The sequence below is a fragment of the Lytechinus pictus genome, chromosome 3 (genome assembly GCF_037042905.1).
Source record: "Lytechinus pictus isolate F3 Inbred chromosome 3, Lp3.0, whole genome shotgun sequence".
NCBI lineage: Eukaryota > Metazoa > Echinodermata > Echinoidea > Temnopleuroida > Toxopneustidae > Lytechinus > Lytechinus pictus.
The window spans coordinates 21,905,716-21,932,090 of NC_087247.1; the positions used below are offsets into that span (position 1 = coordinate 21,905,716).

General features: G+C 35.4%; 1 protein-coding gene across 1 annotated transcript in view; it reads left to right on the forward strand.

Annotated features, from left to right (window-relative positions):
- Positions 1-17,281, forward strand: part of LOC129256461 (adenomatous polyposis coli protein-like) — a 33,853-nt gene extending 16,572 nt beyond the window's left edge. The window contains exon 4 of the mRNA XM_064096634.1: positions 1,605-17,281. Within this exon, the coding sequence (XP_063952704.1) occupies positions 1,605-1,810 (206 nt within the window). The 3' untranslated portion in view covers positions 1,811-17,281. The remainder of the gene's footprint in view (positions 1-1,604) is intronic.
- Positions 17,282-26,375: the final 9,094 nt, after the last annotated feature.

Genomic DNA, 26,375 nt, shown 5'->3' on the forward strand with positions numbered 1-26,375 from the left:
CGACAATCCATCCATCAGTCCTTAACAACCCTTGCCATATTTCATAACTTATATTGTTGTCATGGCAACCATTACTTCTGGATATATCCTGTCAGAAATGGCAAACATCAGTCTTCCTGAATGTTGTTTCATTTTGGAGAATGGGGAATTCAATGAAGGGTGAAAGCTATATCATTCATTTTGAGTATTACATGTATCAAATACATCCCTGGATGAATTTAGATGTTTTTAATTTCTCATGAGCATTCATAAGCATTTTCTGTGATGCATTAAGTAGCCTTGGCAAAAGTAGGCCAATATACATCTTCCTTACTGGAAATAATGAAAGAAAGAAAATTTGAATCTAAAGGAGTGGATGAATTCGGCTGGCACGGGATGGTGATATCATCACATATTCTAAGGGCGTCTGAAATAAACAAACCCATCAAACTTACAATTCGTTTGCGCGCCAATCCACCATTTACTTGCTTATTACTTCAACACCAACGACCAACCTAAACGATGAGTCGGCAAGCCATTGCCTCACTGTCTCCTGTTATGTTCTGAATTCCACAACTGAGGTGAATGACTTAAATACTAATTTGTCGCCATGGAAATTGGGTCTTGGGAGTATTAAAGGGTAGACAGTTTGTCTGAGTCGGGAAGTTATTACAAAGCAAAGGGAGCAAGTAGTTTCCATTGGGCGTGCACTTTAATGGTTATGGAATGTCTTAATAGGGATGCAGGATATTTTTTGGGTGTGCAATTTCTATGGGTGTGAACCGTAGATGAAGTGATACTTTAAGAAACCTGCCCATAGAGATGTAGCGCGCACTCTCTCTCGGTCAGCCATTTTCGTACCAATATACTACTCTTCACGAGTCATGCCATCAGATCTACTAAATGAAGGAAGATCGATACTGTGTTGGGGAATATATTTCAGCAATATTAAAGGAATACTTCAGTAAAGCAAATATTATCCACTACCCTCTTTGGATGTTTGTGAGTTTTCAGGGAGTCTAAAACCGAATGATTTCAAAGTTGTCAATTTCTTGCAGAGTGATGATTGCATTTGTGGTTTGAGTCAATAATATGTTACTTGCTTCTTCAAAGCTGTCAATTTTTTTACTAAGTAATGGTTTCAGGATGGATTCAGTCATCACGTGTGTGATATTTTGTTCTTCATCTGTTACATGGACATGCAATTTAATATGGCATTCTGACAGGCCAGCCATTTATGTGTGGAGTTTATTTGATCTGTTCCAGAAATGACTTTCCTTGCAATTATGTCATTTTGGGGGAGCAATTTACACTTACATGTATCCTTCATGTTATTTTTCTTCCTGTTGAAATTAGCATGACATTCTGATTGTTCAGTCATGTCAATTGTTGTAAAGCAGGCCTGTATATTTGATCTGTTCCAGTAATGATTTTCTATTGTAGAAATTTATTCTTATCCTTCATATCTTTCTACTGATACTTCTTATAATGATTTTTTTTTATGGAACTGTGGCTCTGAAAATTGATTTCATGAATAATATAGCTGTCAAAATACATGAACCTAGATTTCTTGACTTTCGATTCAGGTTTCATAATCAGTTTCATATTTGATACTCCTCCTTTAGGTGGTGCCATGTTGCCTGGGAAACCTCATAGTTTACCAACATCATTAGGAACAGGTGGGACTGATAGCAGCTTAAGTCAAACCAAAGATCATTTCACGAGGCATCAAGAGCTTGAAAGAGACAGGTTTGTACTTGAGTTTTTATGTTTTTACATTTTATGGTGCAATGTGAATTATGATTTTTCATTTGTGTTCCGCTGTATCTAATTTTATTCTCAGTAACTATAGTAACAATATGGCTCCTCCCAATTCTTCATGCCCTCTATCTTCTTTCATTTACATTGTACATTTCCTAATTGCTCCTGTCTCTTTATATGTCTTTTAGAGCTTGAAAAAAAGACAGGTTTGCATTTGTATGTGTGTGTGTGTGTGCATTTGTACATTTTGTGCTGTATCACATATTCTATTTGTGAAAAATGATTGTTCACTGAATCTACTTTTGCTCCTATTGAATATGGATGAAGAAACGACCCTCTCCTCCAGGCTCTCTGTCCTCATCGGCTGACACCTTCTTATTGCCCCTGTTTCTTCTAAGTGTTTCTCTCTCTTTCTATCAACCCACACCATTTTCTTGTACCCCAATCCATCTCCATCTTTCCCCCATCATGACAGTTTCCTATCTGACAGTTCATCATCATATTCCCTTCTTACCCCCATAATACCAATGTCACCAGGGATAATCATCCACTCTGTGGTCCAGCTGGTTCAACAAGCCTCCAAATTTACTACCCTCTCATTCATCCTAATTATCCAATGAATTTCAATCAAAATCATATCCACTGGTCTTGGAAATGCATTTTAATTGATTCAAAGTCATGCAGCTGGATTTGTGGGTTCTTGTCGAGCCTTGTCTTTGGTTGGAGTATGCCGAGGTTTGGGTTTCAGCTTCATGGGATTCAGCCTTCATAGTCTGTTGGCATCGTGCCTTAAGGAGAGTCCTTTGCTGTCATTGACGGGTAATAGAAATCATATTATTGTGCTGCGGAATGAGCCTGAAATAATTTTACTAGTTGATTGATGGCAAGATATAGTGAAAGATGCAGAAGTGCATAAATGGAGGGAGTCAGTTCAAATTTAATAGAAGGAACAGAGAAAGAGATGGAGGGTGGTAAAGAGGTTCTATACAAATAAAAGCAGTTAGTGGGATAGAGAAGAAAAAAAATGAGAGAAAGAAATTATGAGAGGAGGGAGAGAATAGTTGGAGAAGCATTCTCTTTAGTGTTGCTGCAATGAATCTGTTTTTGAGAGCTACATGTAATTATGATTCACAGAGCTGCATTATGTATATACTAAAGGACACAAGTGCTAGTATACGATACATTACATTCAATTACAAGTTTAATTTGTTTCAATTAATACAAAATTCCTATCCTGTAGCTGCTAATGGTTTGTTTGATCACTTAAATTAATCATCATAAGGCTCGTGTCATACAGTAGTTGAAGAGAATGCCTGATCAGTTTTGCATCTGTTTCTCCTTGTCATTACCTGATGACTCATACAAGACTTCATTAGCGAGCTCTTAGATAGTTTTTCATTGTAATTTGGAGTAATCCAAATGCGTAGAAAGATGACGACATGTACCTCTTCTGCTGCCTCCGCTGAATATTAGCTTTGAATATTTCATTATATGGCCGTGTAAATCCATGTATATTAGAAAGATCAGAAATAATTTAATATTGAATATAGGTTAGATGTATAAGGATGAAGAGAGTAGTATTCCTGGTTGTATTGATTTATTGTGAAGTGGCAGCAGACATGGTTCTTTATGAATCATCAAATAAATCTATCTTATGAAAATTTGAGTTTCATACACAGAATTCTTTTATTTTTTATCAATTTAGACATAAATCAATTTCCAATTACATGGAATTTTGAGTGGTCTTTTTCAATTGGACAACATTCAATATGTATATTAGAGAGAGCATTTCTTACTATCTCGTAGAAGATCTGAAATAGATATTACATTTTGTTTGAATGTCTGTTTATTTTTCTAGAGCTCATGGATATAATGAAATCTTTTTTGTGGTTTAAAATGTTTACACTTTTCTTCCATTGATAATGTGATGTGTCTCCTTGTGGGGACACATACAAGCAAACACATGTCTCAACCTTTGAAATTGTTCAAATATGCATGTTTTAAACATTGTATGCTCAAATATTCTATAGACTGCTTGCAGCACACACTCACTTGAGACCCACAGAAGGCAGACAATTTAGACACGGAGGGTACACAATTTTGCAAGGAATTGCGCTGGAGTACGCATTTATGACGCTGTGCTTTCGTCAAAAGCGCCATACCTTTCTCCATAGTGCTGGTCGAATCCACTTTCATGAGTGACTAAGCATTTGATTTGATTAAACTGCATGGTCTAGTTGAGCTAATCATCTTACGGGTGCCGAATTTCAAGATATTTTAGGATGGGTAAGATGGAATCTGGAAGATGACATAGAACACAATGAAAGGAATTAAGAGATTTAACAGACAAATCCTTAAATGTGTCAAAATTGATCAGGGTATCAATAGTCTGCAATAACAGACTCTATTTTACTTTATTGCATCATGTAGAGTCTGTGAAAAAAAGACTGTGGCACCACAGTTCATAGGTACTGCAATGTAGCAACTCCCACACTCGGTGGACAGATAGATGTCACCATTTGGTGTAACTCAAAATTTCTTAATTTGTTTTTAAATATCAACATCGGGTCTTTCCCACAGACTACCCTCATCTGGATAAGTGATATCAATGACCAAACGAAATGCCTGTGATTAGACCGCCAAACTGTATTATACCCAAAATGTTCAATTCCATCATATTCCCTGATTTGCTAGTTGATTGATGGGATGAGACATTGTCCCATGTAACGGACCAATGATTAGTCTTGATGCAACCTTACAGGATAGGATGTGATTTGTTTTCATTAGAGACGGAGATAGGAACAAATTTAATTTGTAAGATGTTTGAGATTGCCATGCTGATACAGTCACCAATGTGACAAGATAACTGGTGGGGATATTGGTCAAACTGGTAAAGGCCATGGAAATCAAATTTGATATTGATAAGAAATACTTCATATATATCTTGCTTTATATTTATAGCTCAATCAGTGGCGTATGTAGGCAAGAAAGATGCTCAGGGCAAATGATTCAGTCCTATTTCCAACTTTTTATCTAGCATCTTTGGTTGTTTATGATATTCTAGAGGTTTTTTTCCTTCACATTTCTACGTTTTCAATCCCTTTTTTTTTCTAATCTCTTTTTTCTTTTTTTGTGCATACTAAAAGTGGCAGCCAAGCCAAATTCACTATTTCTTGCTCCCCCCCCCCCCGATTACCCAAATACTATGTAGATAGTAATGGTTTTTTAATGTCTTGAATGATATCTGTTCCCTTTGTAATATACAGGTGTAACCTGATGACCAAATTTTATCTAAGATTTATCTATTTTCAGGTCTTTATAAAGAAAAATAAAATTATTGTATCATTCTACATAAGTATCAAACTTTATACCTGTAGCTGTCTTTAACATGTACATTGTAGGCCTATGTATGAATTATTATGCTATTAAATTTGTCAAATTTGATGGAAACGAATAACAATGGATTATGTATACTGTAAACACATCCGTGCCAAAAAAGGGACAAAATAATGACCTTTATCTACACAAAGTGATAAACCAATGTACATTGTACTTTGCAAATTGTCCTAATATTGCTACAGTAGGGGAAGTTGATTTCAGTTTAATTTGAAAAAATTATAATGACAGAAACATTGCAGTCAAGTTTTAAAATGGTCTAATTTCCCTATCATTAATGTCAATGCTTATGTTATACAGGGGTTGTTTGTAACCAATGATGATATTGGGATATGTACAAGTTCTTCTCTGTTTATTTTCTCCATACTGAGCCATTTTGAGGGACACTCAAAATTAGGAGCTGCCTTTTTTTTTTTTTGTATTTGAATGCAGTGTCTACGAACCTTCTGAATAATTCATGATTATTTCCAATCTGGGATTAGTCAAGATTTTTTCTGACTTTTTCCTCTTTTTCTGTTTTTATTAATGTTATAATGCTTATGTTATACAGGGGTTGTTTGTAACCAATGATGATATTGGGATATGTACAAGTTCTTCTCGGTTTATTTTCTCCATACTGAGCCATTTTGAGGGACACTCAAAATTAGGAGCTGCCTTTTTTTTTTTTTTTGTATTTGAATGCAGTGTCTACGAACCTTCTGAATAATTCATGATTATTTCCAATCTGGGATTAGTCAAGATTTTTTCTGACTTTTTCCTCTTTTTCTGTTTTTATTAATGTTATAATGCTTATGTTATACAGGGGTTGTTTGTAACCAATGATGATATTGGGATATGTACATGTTCTTCACGGTTTATTTTTCTCCATACTGAGCCATTTTGAGGGACACTCAAAATTAGGCGCTGCCTTTTTTTTTTTGTATTTGAATGCAGTGTCTACGAACCTACTGATTAATTCATGATAATTTCCAATCTGGGATTAGTTAAGATTTTTTCTGACTTTTTCCTCTTTTTCTGTTTTTATTAAAATGTCCTACATCTGGGTGGACCTTCCCCTTTAAATACATGTAAGAAAAAATATTCATGATGGCTGACTCACACATTAACCATGATGTAACATTAAATGGTGCCTGGTATCTGCTTTCAGACTAAAAAAAACTCCAAAATGTTACTGTACATGTACATTGTAACCAAAATTTCCATGGGATATAAACAAGACAAAATGGGAATTGTGATATTAGAGAACATGGAAAAACAGGAAGCTGAACATAATATTTCTCTTAAAAGTGATCTCGAAGATAAAGTACAAGGCTTGAATTACAATCATTTAAATCATGTTTTAGGTGCTTTCTACCTTAAATTTCCATCTGTTTTCTATCCAGTAGGACAGAGGAATGGACCTCCTGTGTCTTACACGCACATTTCATAAACATTTTAGGAATTTAAAGGACTGACCAAAAAAGAAATTCATTTTCTATATATGTGATGGAATCATGGTTAAACCTGGTTAATTTTTCAAGATGCTCCTGAATAATGCAGCACCCCCCCCCCCCCATTTCTTGTTCATATTTTATAATCATTTTGGGGATTAAAACCTGGACTACCAAAGAAATATCACTTTTGAGACTTAATTGAATCACAGTTACATTTGACATTAATAGTTTTCTTAAATTAGGGCCTTAACATCACTATTTTCCTTCTTCCTATCTCACAAAAATCAGATACAATGTAGGTCCTACAAGTATTCTGTAAATATAATATTTTCCTTCCCATTTTTCGGGGGAAGGGCATTGGTTGTAAATCCAGCATCCCTTTACAGAAGCAGTGATAGGATCAGTCTATCCCATCATATTAGATATATCTTGATCCCCTGTCACATGTGGCAAGTCCTTGTCAACTATCAGCACAAATATCTTTGAACCTATCGTAGATCATATCATGAGCATTGCAGTTACATTCAACACAGCTTACATATATTGTGGCCATTGTGGAGATGTTTTTCAATCATCCAAGCCCCCCAAGTTTATTGTAGCTGTAGCTATCACTTTGTTTGTGACCATTTAGAGTGATATTTACTAATCTTGTTATTTTAGTTCCAAGTTGTTGTTTGTGGCCTTTACGTCATTTCAGACTGGAAAAAAAAAGTTTTTGATGCAGTGACAAATGCTGAAGTTCAAGATTTAAAGGATTACTATATGAATCATCTTCAGAATATTTCATGGACTCAGTAAAAGTGAACAAGGACAGAGGGTGTATTCTAGCAGGTAAATTTACACCTTGCTCTAGCCATTTTATGAAGCTTTTTATTAATGGTATGAAATATTGATCATTTTGTCCATTTTATAATTCAAATATCAAGCACCTTTAGTGGAATTAATATTCTGTGGATGCCATACTATAGTAAAAAAAGAATATGTATAGTCCCTCTTGGTCGATGACTCAGGTTTTATAACTAGATTTATATCCATTCATGACAAATTCTATGCCCAAAGTGGGTAGTTTCTTTCTAAAGGTCAGTGTGCATGGTGGATGCAGTCTCCTGTGAAACACAATTTATTCCTTGGAGATGAGAGAATGGGGATAGTACAGACAGAAGAGAAGAGATGGGAGGGAAGAGGATGAGGAGGGGGAGAGGATGGGGAGGGGGGGAGAAATAGATAAATAGAGGGGGAGGGAGGAGAGGAAAGGTGAGAGGGGGGAAGGAATAGGGGAAAGAGAAAAAGAGAGAGCTAGAGAGGAGGTGAGAGAATTGAGTGGTGGGGATTGGCAAGTGATGAAAGAAAAAATAAAAAAGCTATATCATATAAGTTATAAGGAAAGATGGAGAATCTCTGAGTGCCAACAGTTCCATGCTGGCGCCAACATCTACATGTACACATGTATCATCTAATGCCAAAATGCCGAATCATGATGAATTGGGAAACAGTAGGCCAACATGTAGAACAAAGTGCGACACCTGCTTCACATCTGCTTGAAATGTATGTATTTCAATATGCTGTTTCTTCCCTTCGGCAAATGGATGAGGTAGGAAGACCCCAGGAGAAAATGAGAGAGAGAAAGAGATACATGGAAAGTGAATTGAGAAAAGTAAAATTTACACGCAAGAAAGAAAATTTGGTGTAGAAAGTTAGAGCGAAATAAACAAGGAAGGAGAGGGAGTAGTGAGAGAGAAAGAACCAGAGACGGTGGGAGAGGATGAATGGGAGGAGGAAGGAGTAGACATTGCACTATTTCAGCGACATCCCGTTACTTGCTTTCAGACCCTGCAAGCAATGGAATTCATAAATGAATTACCTGTTCTCTATTTCCAATCAAATCACAATTACAAACCCTGGGTTTGTTGTCCGAGGCGCTGATTAAAATACCGGTAGCATGGACGGATTGATGTTTGGTCCGTCTCCTCCCGGTCCTCTGATTCCTCCATCTCGCCAAAGAAGGGATCATTGTTTACAGATGGGACTAGCCAAGGTATCTCTGGTGTTGACTAGATAGATAGGTAATGCTACAGTCATACCAACGAAGCCGACACCACACCGACCAATGACATGTCATTAGAAATAACATATGGCTTTGATTGGTCTGGGGTCCGGTTCGTTGGTGTGACTGAAGCGTTAGAAAGAATAGGTTACTCAAGCAAGACTCTGGGGAAGGAAATCAATCAGACTCCCCTTTTTCCAGTGAAGTGACCTTTGATTGAGGTTCGGGCCACTTTTGCAGGACAGTCCTGATCAGGCAACTTTCCAGATTAGTTGCATGGTTTGTTGCTGTTCGGGAGTAGGAAGGCGGAGGGAGATGTCATCCGAAATGTTAGAAAAACATTTTCTTGCAGTACAGGGATGGGTATGGGATTTCTCCCAATTTCCTGCTTCCATGTCCGTTATCCTGACTGAAAGCTTTTCAATCTAAAGATAGCTCTATGTATTGTTTATACTTGAAGAGCATTAAATCCTCTTTGGCAAAGAAAAAAATGCATGTACTAGTTCCAATAGACCATAGTTAATCATTTGAAAATTCGGTAGTTTTATTGAAAAATCCACTACGGTTATATCTCAGTTTATATCGACTGGTCAACAGGCCAAGACAAATATATGACCTTCAACATGTAGGTGTTACATCTACTGTATATTGGATCCCCTTCATTTTGCCTTTTGATTACAAGGACGATGGTGTGAAAGCGATCAATGAATTGAAACACAAGTTATTTCACATGTTACTGTTACCTTGTTTCAACTGTCCAACAGTAGACCAATGGCTTGTCTTTTTCTCAGTCCATTCAGAATTGATCTGTTTATCAGAATTGTTCACACTGGACCAAACTGGGATTGATTGGCAAGTCAGGAATGATGCTTTTTTATCTAGAATTTTCAAATAAATGAAGGGGTAACCATGTGGAAAAGAAAAAAAATATGTAACATCACTGATAGCCTTGAGAAGATGAATTTTAATGAAAGTTTGCTTCTGCGTTGAAAGCTCCTTTTTTTCTGATAAGGACAAATATTACTGCTATTGGATGCTGGTGAATCTCATCTTTTATTGATTGAATAAGCTTATTTTGATGAAAGCTCAGTGAAATACAGCCTTTGTGTTCACCTACACCAATATAACAGCCTATTATGGAATTTGTATTCTTTGAGATGGCAAATGATTTTGAAGGATAATGAGAATGTACCCTAAAGATTAAACCAACATTACACATCCAATTACCTCCCCTTTGATGTTGATTTACTTTTTCAGGTGGTTTGCACTATAAGAAGCAGTACATTACAATTCTATATAAATATCATTAAGGTTATAAGGTACATGCATGTAGTAGAAGTACATCGGTGCATGAAAAATACTGGTTAAAACAATTTATTTTAACATCTGATGCCTTAAGTACAGCCTTGATCCACATTTAGTGTATCTCTAAACTTAGCAACCCTGTGATGCTAATGCTGTAAGGAGTAAGGTGGAGGGAAAGGGACAACTACCAAATTGAATTTCGTGTATTGCCTCATTAATAGGGAAGTACGCATCTGGTCGCAGGCGAGAACAAGAATGAGAGTGAGAGAAGAAGGATGTTTGTTTGGTTGTACGTGATGATGGGTAGAGTGAGTGAGAGGGTAAGACAGGATGGTGAGAGATGGGATGGAGGGGTTGGAGGATGGAAAGATGGTAACGTTTGAGAGATGATAAAAAAAAGTAGAAGACAATGAGAATATTGATGTGAATTGAATGGTTTAAAAAAAAAGTTTGGAAATACATGTATGGAAACAGGATGAAAAAAGAGAGTAAAATGCAAGGATTAAAGGAATGGAAAAGAAATAGAGAAAGAGGTCTGGGGTGAGTAATAATAAATGAAGAAATTGGGAGATGCAGAAACATGCGCAAATCAAATTAGGAGTAAAGAGAAAGAATATACAAAACCTCGGAGAATGAAAGAAAATAAGGAGTCAAATAAGTGACGATAAATGAGAAACAAAAGGAGAATATCAGTGATGTCATTGAATTGCTAGCTTTTCAAGAAAAATGTTTAGAAATTACAAGCATTATGGTTTGACTTGAAATGGGCAATCTATATCGATCAATGCTAGCAGAAATCATTTTCTTTCCAATTATGTTAAAGAAGTGTGAGCGAAAGAATCATTTAGAAGCACTCAAAAAGGCCTCTTCGATTTCTCCTTACCCCATGTTTTAATAAACATTTCTTGCTGTTATCATTTCTGCTGTCGGTGCCTTTTCCGTTTGTCTTGTACTATCTTTTTATGTCTTTCATTTTAACATCTCATTTATCTGCTTATCCTGTTTCTCGTTCTCTCTATAATGCATCCTTGCATTGTACCATATCTGTTTCTCTTCCTAGTTTTTCTTTTCTCTCACCCTCTCTTTCTACCTCTCGTTTTTCAAACTTCTGACCTCTCTCTCTCTCTCTATTCCTCTATTTCCTCATCCCCTCTACCCCTGATGTGGAACTGGGCATGCACACCATTGATTGGCCTTGAAGGGACGCCATCCCAAGATGCATTAAAGAGCAATCTCGTTGCTGTCCCAGCATAGTTATGAGTTCCTTGAAAACAACTGTGGTACTGCAGCCCCTCGTCTCCAACCTCGTTTTATTTCAAGGAAATTCCTGTTCATTTCTCTCTCTATTTCAAATACCACCACTTTTCTTTTTATACCACCCCTTTCCATAGTGTTCATTGAAAGTGGCATCGGCAGTGGTCTGATGTCTGTACTTTTCTAGCTGGTTTAGCTGTGTATTCTTATATGGCAGTAGAGTCTAAATTGGCAACCACTTTCGTTCAAACCAGGATATGTCCCTTTCGAAATGAATGTCTACATCCGAAGATATGATTCATGGTGTAGTATGAGTTTGATACCAATTTCATTGGTATCAAACTCATATTGGGGTCATTTGTTCTGACTGAATATTTGAGTGATACAGCATACATAGTTTTTGTTGATGGAAGTATTGGAGCACTCATATAAATGTTTATTGTTATCCATTTGGGTGCTGTGTTTACTATGGTAATTTTTTACCGTGGGCTTCAAAGTAAGTGCTATCTTCAAATATCTTTTTGGCTCTCACCAGTTACATTCCTGATGTTATTGCAGAAGTCTCTCAGCCATGGCTATTCTCTTTTAAAGCTTCTTGGTCTATTTTTGCTCATGTATTCAATTTGTTTTTCATTATCTTGTGAGTTGTCTCATTAACACTGTTTTATCGCTGAACAGATTACAATGATAACTTACATATTGGTAGTGATTTTTTTCTTTCCATAAAAAAAGGAACAGCATCATGTGTCCCAGATATCATTAGATTGCTCTTATGGGCAGTGTAAAACACATCAATTCATACATTTTGCATTATGATGCTTTTCCATCAATCTTCCATGATATGCTGCCCCCATAGGCATGGAGCGATTCAGCCGGCTAATTGCGTCAAGGACGACAGCATTTTTCAATTAAGCATCGATGCAATTTGCCTAATGAACCCATTGCTGCTAAAGCAAGGGACCAAATCTGTAAGAAAAACATCTTCTTCAAAGCAGGTGATTAAATCTCAAAAGAAATCTGGGTTTAAATCACTACCTGCCATACCACATTCATTAGTTTTTCAACTCCTTATAATGCTCATGCAAGTGCATGCATACTAATGTGTTGTATTAAAGCCCTTTGCAAATAGATTCAATCAGTTTCCACAGCTCTGATAATATACCCTTGGGCTGTGATTAGCATTTTCAAAAAGAAAACTCTTTGAAGGCTGTGGTTAGCATGACCAAATAGGAAACAGATTGATATACATAGCTTTATCTTTTCAGTACTTCAATATCTACTTTAGATTGGTGCATAAGAAGATTTACAACTTGTGCAAGCAAATCTACACCAATATTTGATTCATCGTGCTAGTTTAATAACCAGTGGTGTTATTTTTTTAATTACCAGTGTTTGGTGTATTTTCAAACTCCAGGGGGCAACTGTAACACCACCTGGTGTATCACTGACTGGCTTTATTCTTAACACCAGGTTATTATAGTGTATACAGTAGGTGGTCACTAAAAACAGGTTTTACTATCTAGTGACAAAAAAAACCTGGCACATGTACATAGAGATAACTTGCTCATTTGGAATGAAAAATCAAATTGATACCTCCTCTAGATTGCATGTCAAATAATCAGTCAAATGAATCGTCCGCCTTTATTAATCTGAGTTTAATTAACAAGCCAACTCCATTCAAAGACAGCGTGATATATTGATTTGACCATGACATGCCCGAGCTTTGCTGAGCTTTAGGTGGTGATTATTAGCTACAAAAACCCTTTTTTGTTCTCTCTACCCATCTCACTTCTCTCTTGCTTTTTTTTTCTTGTTTTATTTGTCTCCTGCTGTTTCCATCCATTCATAGATTACTTGGTGCTCTGCTAATGATATATTATAATACCTGGTCATATATGAATTTTAAGATTAACAATTGTAGGCGATATGCATTCGTGAAGATGAAAGGGTTTGTGTTGAGAGAGATGGGGGGGGGGTAAATTGAATTAGATATTTAGTCAGTCTTCTTAGAATCTAATATGAGGGAAAATGCTGAGATGTTCAAAAAGCAAACCAAGGTGGTGAGAGATGAAAATGAGCTATTCACAGTGTTAGAATTAATGCGCCCACAGAGTGTCTGAGAGGACCTAGAGAAAAGCGTGTTGCCAATAAATTATAGCGGCACTGACAGATTACGACAGGTAAGAACAGCATTTGAAGTACCTTTGCTCTCACCTGCGGAGTGATATGACATCTTTTACCTAGTCTCGTTCTCAGATGTTCTACAGTTTTTCTAACTCTCAAGTTGTATGGTAGGGAGATATTACATCGTTAAAATTAGTGAAAGTGTGCTTTAGTGGCATATAGGGCTGGAAGGTACTTGGGAGAAAGGGACAATGTAATTCAGTTTGGCCTAATTGATGGGTTTTACCTGCGAAGAGGGATGATGTCACTTATGGTGGGCTGTCGGATGAGACCATTCATGTCCTAGATAGCAAAGAGGCAGTTGTTTGCATCTTATTATCATTCAGCGACATATGGTGAGATGCTTGCATGGTTTGGCTCTATGCCCTCGGGATGAAGCAAGCACATAAAATAAAAAAAGGTGTGCTCTGAAAAGCAAAGGTGTAGTGCATTGATGTGTACGATTCACGGCGGCGGTGACAGCTACAGTCGGACGGAGGCTCCATACCTTTGGTTAGAGGGGTGACTCACAGGTTCATAACACATTTGTCACGCACAGATGCGAGATATACAGAAGAGTATTGCCAATTTGGACGTGGATTTCACTCCGGAGTGAGGACCGGCAAAAGGTGTCGGGGATTATCGTGGCGATTGATCTTCAGGAAAATTTGTTTGACCATCTGAGGCCAATTTGAGGATTTATTGTCATTTGAGGAGGTACTGATTCAATTTGATGGATTTACAGTGAGTTTGCTGAAGAGTAGCATCATCTCTCATTATACCTACAGTCGCATCTGGGAGATTGCTGGATCTTTAATAAGGTATATCCATCATCAATTCTTTCGGATGACGTGCTTGTCATAACTCTCATATTCTCAACTCTACAATTTATTGTAGGCAGAATTCCATTTTGATGTGCCTGATCTTGAACACACAACCAAACAAAATGCCAGGGTTATCAAGAAGTATTATCTTTTACATCAATTAGTTTTGTGTGTAGTGTATTTGTCTTGTGTAACTAATTTCCATACATTTATGGCAAATTGTAGGTACGTATCAAACTGTTAGACATGCTTTTCAGTGAGTTGTATTGCTCACTTTTGGATTTAGTAATACAGGGAGTATGGTATAAATGTTTCTCAGACTTATCATTTGAATCTCATATGTTATGCTGACAGTTGATGTGAATGTACTTTTCTTGTGATCTTCATTTTGCAAAAGGTCAGGGCTGGTATTTGAGAACATGACAGTTTGAGAAAAGATGAAGCATTCTTAATACATGAAGGAACCATTTTTCTCAACTAGCCATGTTTAGATAGAAAAAAACCTTTTTTAAACACACATGTACATGTTCCTATTGTAGGTGATGGTTTATGATTTCTGTTAATACAAATGAACACTTTATCATGTTTGAGTGAAATATTTAGTTGTATTTCCTGTACATGTACTTCAAATTAATTTTGGAAACAGTTTTAATTAGAGAACTTGGAAAAATTTGAAGGGAAGATTATTCTTTTTTTGCAAGATTGGTTCTTATGAATTACTTTGAGGATATATTCAGAAGTAGAAGATCATTTATGCCTTTTTCCAAGAGTTACTGTATATTCTTTAAAAAATATATAACTGACTTATCCTTTTAATTATGAAAATACATGTATGTAGTTGCATGATAGAATGTTACAAATAAATTCCTTTCTTTCAAAGATTGAATGGAATGATGGTGTGCCTTTATCTAGTGGATGACAATATCTTTATGTTTTTCAATCAGTGCAGATTTAGTGGGGCTGGTGTATAAGGGGGGGGGGGGTTCCTGAGCTGTGAACTATGTAGGAGTTAATCACTTGTAAACATAGGCATTCAAATTTGTCTGGCCATCTGTTGCCATTTTGGATTACTGATCAGAATGCAGTATAGATTGCAATGCAACATAAGGTGATTTTCTTAAGTTAGAATCACAAACGTGAGTCACAAATCTAAACGCAAACATAGAACATGGTTACTGCAGTATAGCATTCAAGTGATTTTTTTTTATCAATGCTGATTATCAATCATTTCAAGCCCAGCCACCGCACTCAGTACCGAGCAGGTTGACCTGGACGTGAGCATGTAGGTCAGCTCGGAGGTAGCCAACATATTTTGTTTTAACCAGAAACAGGACTCCCTAATGATATTATAGAATCAGGATCGATGCTTTTGTATGTTGCATTCAGTTGAATTTATTTATAAAACATATCACTGCTCATGAAATAAAATCTTGAATGCTATTTTGTTAAAAACTTATCTAATATGGTCACAACATTGACTTTAATCATTGAAAAAAGAAGATGTTCCAGAGATTATCCACCAGCACCAAAATTAAAGTTTTACGGCTGTCAAAAGTGAGATAAATGAAGCCATGATATGTTGGAGAAAGAGAGGAAGAATAAGAAATAAATCTAGATTCATTATTAATTTGAGAGATGAGGATTGAAGATGGTGGACTAGCGAGGGAATGGGAGTAAACACACGTCACATCTAAAGCAAACATTTGTCTGCGGATTGCATGGTATAATTTGTGGATTCGGTCAGTCATAAATTGAGCAGTCAAAATGTTATTCTCAGTGCACACTTATAATTAATTTCAGTAAATCTTGGGCACGATTGGCATGTTCTTCTCTTTTTCACCCCAACAATTTAGAATTTTGATTTATTCAAACATTGCTGTGGCACAGATATTTGAATTGTTATTGAAAAATAAAAAAAATCAAATAGAAGTCAAATAAGTTTTTATTTGATTGCTATTAAATGTATTTTTATTCATGTTTTACACTGATAAATACATCCACAAGAAAAAAAATAAATGTTCAACCAAACATGCTGTCCAGTAAAGTTTCTGAAGCAATTTTTATTATTAAAGTTTAATGCATCAGAAGTTTATGCTTTTATCTTTCAATGTCTTAAGAAATTCTAAATTGTGCTTTTTGCTCATGCACATCAATATAAAACAAAATAATAGGTCTCATTCATTTTTATAAGAGGTTATATTTTTCATCCCAATAATTCACTCTAAAAAAAAAGTAATAAAAATAAAATTACATTATTACTTTCTTCTCTTAAATTAAACAAGAAGTGTGCATTTATATATATTTTTATTATTGCCACAATACTCACAAATGTCAGTTTTGTCATAAAATTGTGAATTAAGAAAAAAGTTGACATATTAATTGGGGAATACCAGGTGCAGAGCTCGTGGAAATATGGAGGTATAGGATCCCTCGCTCACATCTCACCATGTATTGAGAAAGTGAGAAAATATGAAAGTGCAGATATATATTTTTGAGTTGAGATACATCATTTATCATGCTTAGCCAGAGCCCCTTCATTCTGACAGCTCAAATCCTGCTTTTAAAAGGGTAAAGGTAGGGCCAGGACACATTAGGCTGAAGTCATTAATCACATGCCAGTATTACCACCTCCAAAGAGAAAGGGAGACCAACGAATAGTCTCAGGCTGCCGCAGGGCTGACGTCTTAAGACAGGATGTGTTGAAGAGTATTGGATGTAATGATATGTAAAGAGCTGCTGCTACCAGGAAAGAAAAACAATGCCCATGCAGTGTTAAGAAATCAGTCATTTCGCGTTTCCAGACATTGTAAATGAATCTGAAAGGGAGCATTAATGCTCCTTTGTGCAATTGCAATATAATGAATCAAAGATGGGACTTTGGAATGATGCTAAATATTGGTTTTGACAGTGAACGATGAACATCAGAATTGTGCATTCTTTGGTAAATGTAGAATATGTAATAGTTTTGAACACAAAAAATGAAACACATGGAAAATCAACTGAGTCCAGATTATATTTTTTCTCTCCTTTTTTGTGGCCCATAGAACAAGGTACAGAAAGTCCAGGAAATTTATATTGTAAATGTTCACTTGAAATTGACATGAAATTTGAAAATTCCTGGTATAGATAAAAAAAAAAACACTGAAATTATTATGTGATTATATTTGGACATCCAGATTTATTTTTTTTGAAATATTTTTCGGGGAGGGGGTTAGTTTGTGACATAAACATGGGTGAAAATTTTACCAGAAAGATAGTTTCTGTGGAGTAGGTTTTGGCCATTTTTCTTGATTACCCTATAAAGTGATGGTACTTAGTTTGAGCTCCACATGATCTCGTTCTGTGGTTGAAATGGTTGAGTGAATAAGGAAATGAAGTGATGGGCTTTTCTTGGCATGGAATCATAAAAGCTCTCATGCATCTAGCAAGGTGATAGCAATGACATTTATTTGAATTTTTTTTTCTTCCTCAAAGTGATTCTATTCCAATATTACTTGTACAGTATATTGTAGATGAAATCTATGGATAAAACTAATTGAATGATGATATATATGATGTATTGAGTTTATAAATCTTTCCTATGATAGAAATAAAAAGTTTATTTGAGTGAATACATTGAATGAAGATGGATTGAGAGGAATAGCATCATATTTCCAGTTCTATAATATATTTTTCTACGAAAGAATAAAAAAATTATCTGGAGCAGAGTAACCATCTGATTTATGTTTTTTTTTCCATACACCGTCCCCCAAATATAATAATAGGTTCGTTAATGTAACTAATGGTTCCTTGTAAGGGCTTCTACATTTTAATTCCCATCTACATGTGTGTTATTTCAAAGTGTCTTTACCTCACAAGTGCTTTTGTTTTTAATATTGCATTATTCTGCAAAATATGTCACCCTCTGTAAACACACTCCATGGATACAGTTTACTTCTCCTTTTGATTCATCGTGCACCAATTAGATGATACTGGTAAATATTGCCTCAAATCAATAATTCTCTATCGTACAAAATAGGTTATTGATTATGCTGTCTGTCACGTCTTTATGGAATATAAAGGAAAAGATAGGGCCTGCTATCAGATAACCCAATTTTGTTTCTAACACACTCACAGACGCTTGACTCTAGCTTTCCAATTTCCTCTTTGAGAGGAGGCAAATCCAATAATTCACCCGAGGATGTCCCTGGTTTGTCCTTGCAGTCTGATTGTCTGTTGTGCTAACTACACTGCACAGTTTGCAGTGCAAAAACAGATTTTACTTTCCAAGAATCATGGTTCCAATTTGATTTTCTTTCTCTTTTTAAAGAGTTGATAATGAATATATGAAAAGTTATGTTTTGATGTGTAAATGCATCATGCTAATGTCTTCATGAAAAGTTCATTAGTAATATTAAACATTCTCAGACTTCAGTGGAATTTGTAAGGGGACACAAACTTGATGTTTAGAATGATCATCACATTCTTCATACATGTTCTGGTATAAAATGTCACTACAATTTTGTCACCATAATCAAATCCAAGAAACCTTTAAATAAATACCCCTTTTAAACAAAACGGGTAGATTTTTTGTTCGACCTTCATCTAGTGAAAACAGATTTCAATTTGATTCAGGCCATTAAAAAGTTTACTTTTCTATAAGACTGTATAATGCCATTCTAGCTTTAAACCTTCAATATTTATAGGATAATCATTTAGTCCTTTGAAACTAATGAGGTATTTTAAATCATATCCAGTCATGTTTCATGATTAGGAAAAAAAACGTGAAACTTCAAGGATTTACAGTAAAAGCTGTGATTTAAAATTCATTTGGCATGCTAATCAAGATACTCAATCAGAAAAACTCATTATCGCTCATCATGCATGGTCTCCTCATATTGTGAGAAGGACTACTCAGTGTAATGCTTTCTAGTTCCCAAGAGTTATTTTATTATTCACTATTCATGTTTGAGAAAGTAACATATCGCTCACTGTGCCTAACTTGGTTTGGAGGAGACCTTCCTTTAGAAAACATTTATCATTTGCATTCTTCCTACACTTTTATCCGATAGTGTATTACACGATTGAGGAGGTGGTTTTCTTGACAATGATCAACTTGAGAAAAATAACTTATTAAGTTTCCCATTCATTTCCTTGATAATAAAATCTAATTTGTTTTTCCATTTGAATATCAACCATACTTTTAACTTGTTGAGAGGATTATTGACTTGATTTTATCTACTCCAAACTATTTAATGTCAAGTGGCTCTCATGCCCCAAAGTGTAAGAGCTTATTTTCATATGTTTTAGCCTAATAGATTTCATTTGAGTTACTGCTACATGTAGGCTCAGAGTTGAAAGAGGATTTACATGTAATTTCCATATACTTAAGCTTAAAGTAGTAAATGGATAATTGACCGATGAGTGCAAGAACAGGCTTAATTCTGTACTAGGATATAAGAGCCACAGATGAACGCTATTCTTGTAAAACGTTAGTGTTGATGGCGCAAAGGACCAAAATGGATAAGATAGTTCCTACGTCCATGTGTATTCGTGCAATTAATACTACCTTGTCAAGAATAATGGATCCATCCATTAGCAGGTTCCTTTCAGGTTAAGTGCTTTTTATTAATAACGGGGTGGGTGTGCACCACAACTCTCTAGCTCTACTAACAAGTTGTCAACAATTGCATTCTCATTACGGATTCATTTGACCTGGATTGGTTGGATTTTTTTTTTTTTTAAATAGCTCTTCGTAGAAGTGATACTGTAAAAATGGCTTGAGGCCGCCAAAGGCCATTACCTCCAGGGCCCATTTTACTGGATGCAATGTCCTCTTTCTTTTGATCTAAGATGAGGCCACTCTTAATTGTACCCTTCTTTATTTGGCTGTGGTGCCCTTCTCTCATAAATAAGATTTAAATCATTAAATCATCCTGTAAAAGTTGCCATGGTGCCCCACAGTGACTGTCTGGCCTTGGAGTCCTGTGCCTGGCCTACATGCCCCTCCAAACTTCTTTCTTGAGGCCTGCACTTATATCATCTTGATATCAAAACAACATTAAAAACTTGAGCAGAGAAGTTATTTTGGATTGAAAAGGGTATGAATATGGAATATAATTCAGAATAAATATTTTAAGTTAGCTGTTTACTTGAATTATTGTAATATTTTTTCATCATTTACATGTATAGACCAGGCTTAGTTTTGTATTGTAGACTCTTTTAAAGGCACATAATCCTGTGATCCTGAACTTTTCATTGTTTTCTGTCTTTTCAAAAATATGAAAACAGATAAAGTTTTTCAGCTTCAAGATTAATCTCTTTTGTATTTACCTCTTTTACATTTTCTTTTAGTTTTTACAATCAAACCATGACCATATTTGCAAAGAATAGGAAATGGTTTGACAGGCATTGTATACACCAGGGAAAGTTGAAGGTTCCATGCATACCCTTTTTTTCAGTTTACCTAACAGCATTATGAAGATCCATGGTCTCTGTGCATCCGTATTTAACTTTGAGCACCAGCCGGAGACATGTTTACAGTTAGACTGATATATTACATTTTTGCCTGGTGAGCCATGTAATTAAATCTGAATGGGCATTTCTCTAGTCAAAATAGATAGAGGCAACAAGGGAGCCTCGTTGTGTTGTCCTTGCATTACATGAGCTTGTCTACATTGTGGAAAGTGCAGTATTGGAAGCTTGGCGTGGATCACATTGAGTAGCAGTTATTTGCTGCAGTAAGTAGTATCATTTGCATATTTTTATACTTATGTTTATTCTGATGACATGTTCCAGCAGAAGGTCATTTCTAATCTTTAGAAGATGTGAAAGTACTGATCAGCATCTATTGAGCATCTTGTGTTTTCTTGGTACTTGAAAGCCTCTTGTCTTAAATCATTCACGTATCAAGTTTCTTTAATATGTATTCAAATGTTGTTCGTGTTCAATGATATGATTTGTTAGCATGGCAAGATGGATATAAATTTCTTTGTGCTGTGTAGGACCTAATTGAAATACATTTCATTCAGATAGGGCACAGATTACAATGCAATGTTGCATTTTCTGTATTTTTCTGAAATTTTTTTCTCCATTCTTTTACACTTGGTTGAGCTTCAAATAAGTTCAATTTATTTTTTTACAATAACCTGAGAGTACAATATGTATTGTGGTTTTCCTATATACATACATGTAGCTAAGGTCATTACAGAAACCTTTCTCATTCTATGAATGAAATTCAAGAAACAATGATGTTACTGTTTCACTATCTTTTTTAATTATCTTGGCATTAATTAATAAAAGGATCTTCACCAACATATTTTATGAATCTGTGTATTGGATCCAGGTTGAATATATTTGTGCTAGATATAATAGAAGCATATACCTCTTATATCATCTTACATTGGTATTATACTTATTTTTTCTTCAAAATTTTACATTTGTGTGAATTATAGAGGAATATTCCTAGGGATAACACAACGCTAATCATTAACTGCTAAGACAGGTTGCTTGCTGTTGTCAAGGTATTTTTATTTGGAGCTATAGAGCAGAGCATATGGTAATATTATGTGGGGGGAAATAGCCTGCGGGCAGGAACTAGGGCAGTGGAATATAACCTGTTGGGGGAGGGAGGGTAAAAAGCTGTGAAAAGCATGAATAAATGATGAGACTTCATCATATGATGAATATTAAAGTAGCAGGTCATCAACCCTCCTCTGTACCAGAACCAAAGGAGGTAGGTAACTTGATCCACACAGCTATCTGACTCACTTTGCATGCAATTAAGAATCTAAGAGATGGCCGTCCAGCAAGTGGTCCTTGAAACATGATGAATCTCTCTGCAGTGGTGATGAAGCGAGGCTCTGGCTCGAGGATGGGGGCGTATGATGATCACGAGATAGGATGATGAACTACAACAATGACGAAAGCAGATTAATGAGCGTTGCAAAAAAAAAATGAAATGCCTTACCCATTTTCCCAAAGGAGCATATTAACTCACAGCATCATTTCATTAAAATCATAAGATGTTTGTGAGGTACATGACCGATGAAAATTACTTTGAAAAAGGTAGAGCAGCGTGCATATTCCATTGTCTTGTAACGCCTTGAATTAATTAACTGAATATTTTTTTCCAAAGATAGGCCTGTACTGCAAAAATCACTTTCTCTCTTTTTGATATTTTCTCAGACAGGTTTGTCCCTGTGATAGTGATACATTAAAATATTTTGCAGTTTTTTTGTCTAAAAATTATTTTGTCTGAACATTGAATAAAATAAAAAATCAAACCACACAAACAAAGATGTGCAGTGATTGACTACCCTTTTCTAATGGCCAATATAACATTTAGATTTTGGAAAAAAAGAGAAAAATTCCAAGAAAGTGTGTGAAGATATATATGGCTTTTTGAATACCTATAGGATTTACCTGTCTCAACCACACACCAAGATACCTTTCATCGAATTATCATAACTGTGCCTCAAATAATAAACACATTGTTTAACATTGAACAGCTTAATGGCAAATATATGTCAAGCCCATTGCCATCTGGCTGGAGCTCAAAGCCAGAGTAAATCCCATTGCCATATTCAGGAAACAATTTATTAGAGGTCTTTCCTTTATTTCTCCCATTTGGTGATGTCCTTGGCTCTCTGTTGTCACCTCCATATGTCACTGGATTTCCTGTGAAGGATTTTATCCTGAAGAGATGACAAAAGAAAAACATACCGGCCATTATATGAATCATACCATGGAAAGTGTTGTGGCTGCTTGTTCCAATGAAATATTGTATTTGAAAACATTTTCATTTAATAACAAATCAAATTTTTATTTATCTTTTATATATTTTTCATATATCTTATTTTTTTCAAACAACAAGTTGTGATTTAGATGTTAGATTAGGTGACAACATAATGTACCCAAATACAATATGTAAATTAGTATAACACATAAATTCCTTGTCTATGACATGCAATAAAGTATGAAAATAAATGTAGTATCATGTTTTGACATTGGTTTCTATTATGTCTTGTTCAAATTAGGAATTTCAAGTTCAGACTGTAATCCTTACTAGTTGCTGAATTATTGATCGTCTGATGCCAAGCATTATTTGAACACTATCAAATACCAATCTGCTTGAGAATATATTGAATTTTGGAGACTTCTGAATACTGCATGGATCTCCCCAATAGCATAGTCTTGCTCGGAGGGAGTATTGGTGGATTTTCAATGTAACAAAAAATTGAATGAGATATTGCTTGGGTCTAATGTGGTTTCTTGACATTCTGTGTTTTTTCTCAACTTATTGATTGTACTTGATATGCTGAGCAGTTAATTGTTATTGTGGATTTTATCTCTTGAGATCATGAAATTGTAGGAAAATGTTCGATTAGAACTTGAACTTTATATCTTTTACTATACTAAAAACTTAAGGATCATAATGTAAAGACTGAATTATTTTACTTTTTTTCTTGCAGTGGCAGGTCCAGAATTAGAATGAAACCTCTGAAAAAGGTTGAGATATACATGTATTGGTTTTTTTGTAATTTTTTTTAAATCATTTTATTTCTATTTTATTTCTTCAAACCTAAAACAAGGAAGATGTGTGCACTATACAAATCCTATATTACTTGTTATTTATTTAAATCAGGCAGCAATTTTTCTAGAATGTTTGTTGTTTTTTACAATGCAATTTGAGGGCAAAACTGTTGGGGGCTCATGTCCCCATCTATATTTGCTACTACTTTTAAGAGACTTTCATTATGTTATCCATATGCTGGTGAAATGGTAGTCAAAAGAGCTTAGAGACGAGACTATTCCTGTCATTTGCGGCAGCAGAAAAGACATTTTCATTCATTTGGCCCCTCGGTTTGTGCTTTTAGATTGCCGCCACGCTCAGCTTGGTGGGTTTTTAAGTAATTGCCAAACTGCTTTCAAAATAGGCATTGGCAAAATGGAATTTGAGATGCAATTTTCTCTCTCAATTATTTGATTGTACTGGAATGTTCAATTTAGTGATGATTGTTTCTGAAGCATTTTCTTTAGCAACAAGTTAGTTTTAGTTATGAAATCTGAATTGAAAGGCTAGTTTCATCGATTCTTATGGTCCTTGTCAAAACTTGCAATCAATAAGAAGAAACATGTGAGCAAACATGTAAACCCAAAATGAATCATTTAGTCTTTCAGTTAAACTGTTGTTGGTTGATGGTCTGCATCTTCCAACTTAAAATATCATTTTATTCGTTAGTATTTGCTATTTTAAACACCCTAGATCCTGGATCAGTATTTTTCGGTATCTTACAGTAAAAATTTGAGATATCCCTGCCTACATCCTAAACAAAATGGGTTTACTGTCATGTGCAATTGAAAAATCTTTGCTTTGATGTTTATTTATCAATCTTTTTGCAATTTTCATTTGTTTTGAATTTCATTTTTTTTTTCATTTTATGTCGTAATTTGCTTGAAATTGACATTTGTAATTCTTAAATGTTTATGGCCATGATTATGTGTGTTGGTGCGTCCTGATCTTGTGCTTTAAAATATTTTGCTGTAGAAGATACAGTACCTGTTTTGGAGCACATATGAAGGATGTGGATATCTTGAAAGCCAGGGGGTTAATATTTCATATTGCTCTCGGGGCTAGACTGTACTTGATGGCAATGATTGGAGCTGGCAGGCCAATCAGTATTGAACTGCCTTCTATACAATAGCCTTGTCTGATATGTATCTACTGAGAGCATTCCCACTGCCACAGTCAATCACATTCACTGCAATACTGTTTCATGTTCAAATAATTTTTAATGCAGTCACCAAGTATCTTGTGGCTTCTATATATTTCCAAAGCTACATATATCCTGTAATCCTCATTTTAGCATGCTTTCAACAGAGCAATCATTCCATACAAAAAAATGTTTGGATACCTATAAGATGTTGAGAATCTGAACTTTCACCCCACCTTTGTAATTATGTGATTTGTATTTTGTCATAGTGCCTTCTCTATTTGTTGTGTGATGGTTCTTTAATTTTTTTCATGTGGGGGAAAGCCATTCCCATACTTAAATGGGAATACATGATAAGTCATTCGATTATGGATTATATTTTCTGTTTCTGGATTGAATCCATGGAGGTTTATGTATTTCTATGTGGGCATTTGCTCAAGTTGAAGTCTATTCCTTAACACCCTGTATGATGACAGTGTGAACAGCTCATATACCTGCTCATACATTCAATCTGAAATAGATATTCCCCTCGTCTCTGTGGCATTCACAGAACTCATTATCTACATTAGCCCATGGACCTGGAGCTATGTCATGACTGTGTTAAAGGGCAATGCTTGACATAGATTTTCACAAGTGAAAAACAAAGGCCTGTTTATCCAGGAACTGGGCTCAAATACAGTACTTCTTAAACTGTGATCATTCAAAGCATGAAGCTCTTATTGACATTTCCTGTTTTTATGGTTTTTGGTGCATTCAGTCACACAATTTTCAAAACAATTTTTGCTACCAATAATAATTATTCAAGATATGTTTATGAAATTTATGCAATTCATGAGAATCAACTCTAAGCATACTCCCATGTTTTTGTGTGTTTTTTCAGTTCCAAAGCATTGGTATTTTACAAAATTTTATTGCATTGAGAACACAAAATGTTAGATGAAACTCTTATCTGTTTTTATTATTTTTCTTTGTAAAAAGTGCAGTCGGTTGAGTTCACTGAAGTAGCATCCAATCATAGTTAAATTAGCAAGTGGCAGATTTGATACCTACGTTATAATACAAAAAATACAGGGAGAGAAGCAACTTTAGATATCTATCTTGGGGACTGGTCACACAAGAGGTCTTTAAACTCATGTGAAGATGGTTTCTGCAGGATCGATAGATGCATTTCAAACGTTTGTTGTTGTCTGTTCCGGTGTGCAGCTGTTGTGACAGTGAGAGAATGTTATGTTATTCATGCGATTGTATCTTGGTCCATGAAGCTTACAGAGCTCTGCCTTGCCTGCCTGCCTGCAGCGGATGATGGTGATAATGATGATTATGAGGATGATGGTGATTGGAAGGGGCGTGGCCTTGTCTATGGATGCTGGCAAAACATGAAGTCCAAGGAAAGTTTAGATAATTTGCCTTGAAGGCTATCATGTCTATCTGATATTTGCTGTGGGTTTGTTTTATCATTTGGTTGAACATCCTGCTTGTTTTTAAGAGTGTGCTAAATTACGTTGGGAATGGAGGAGTATAT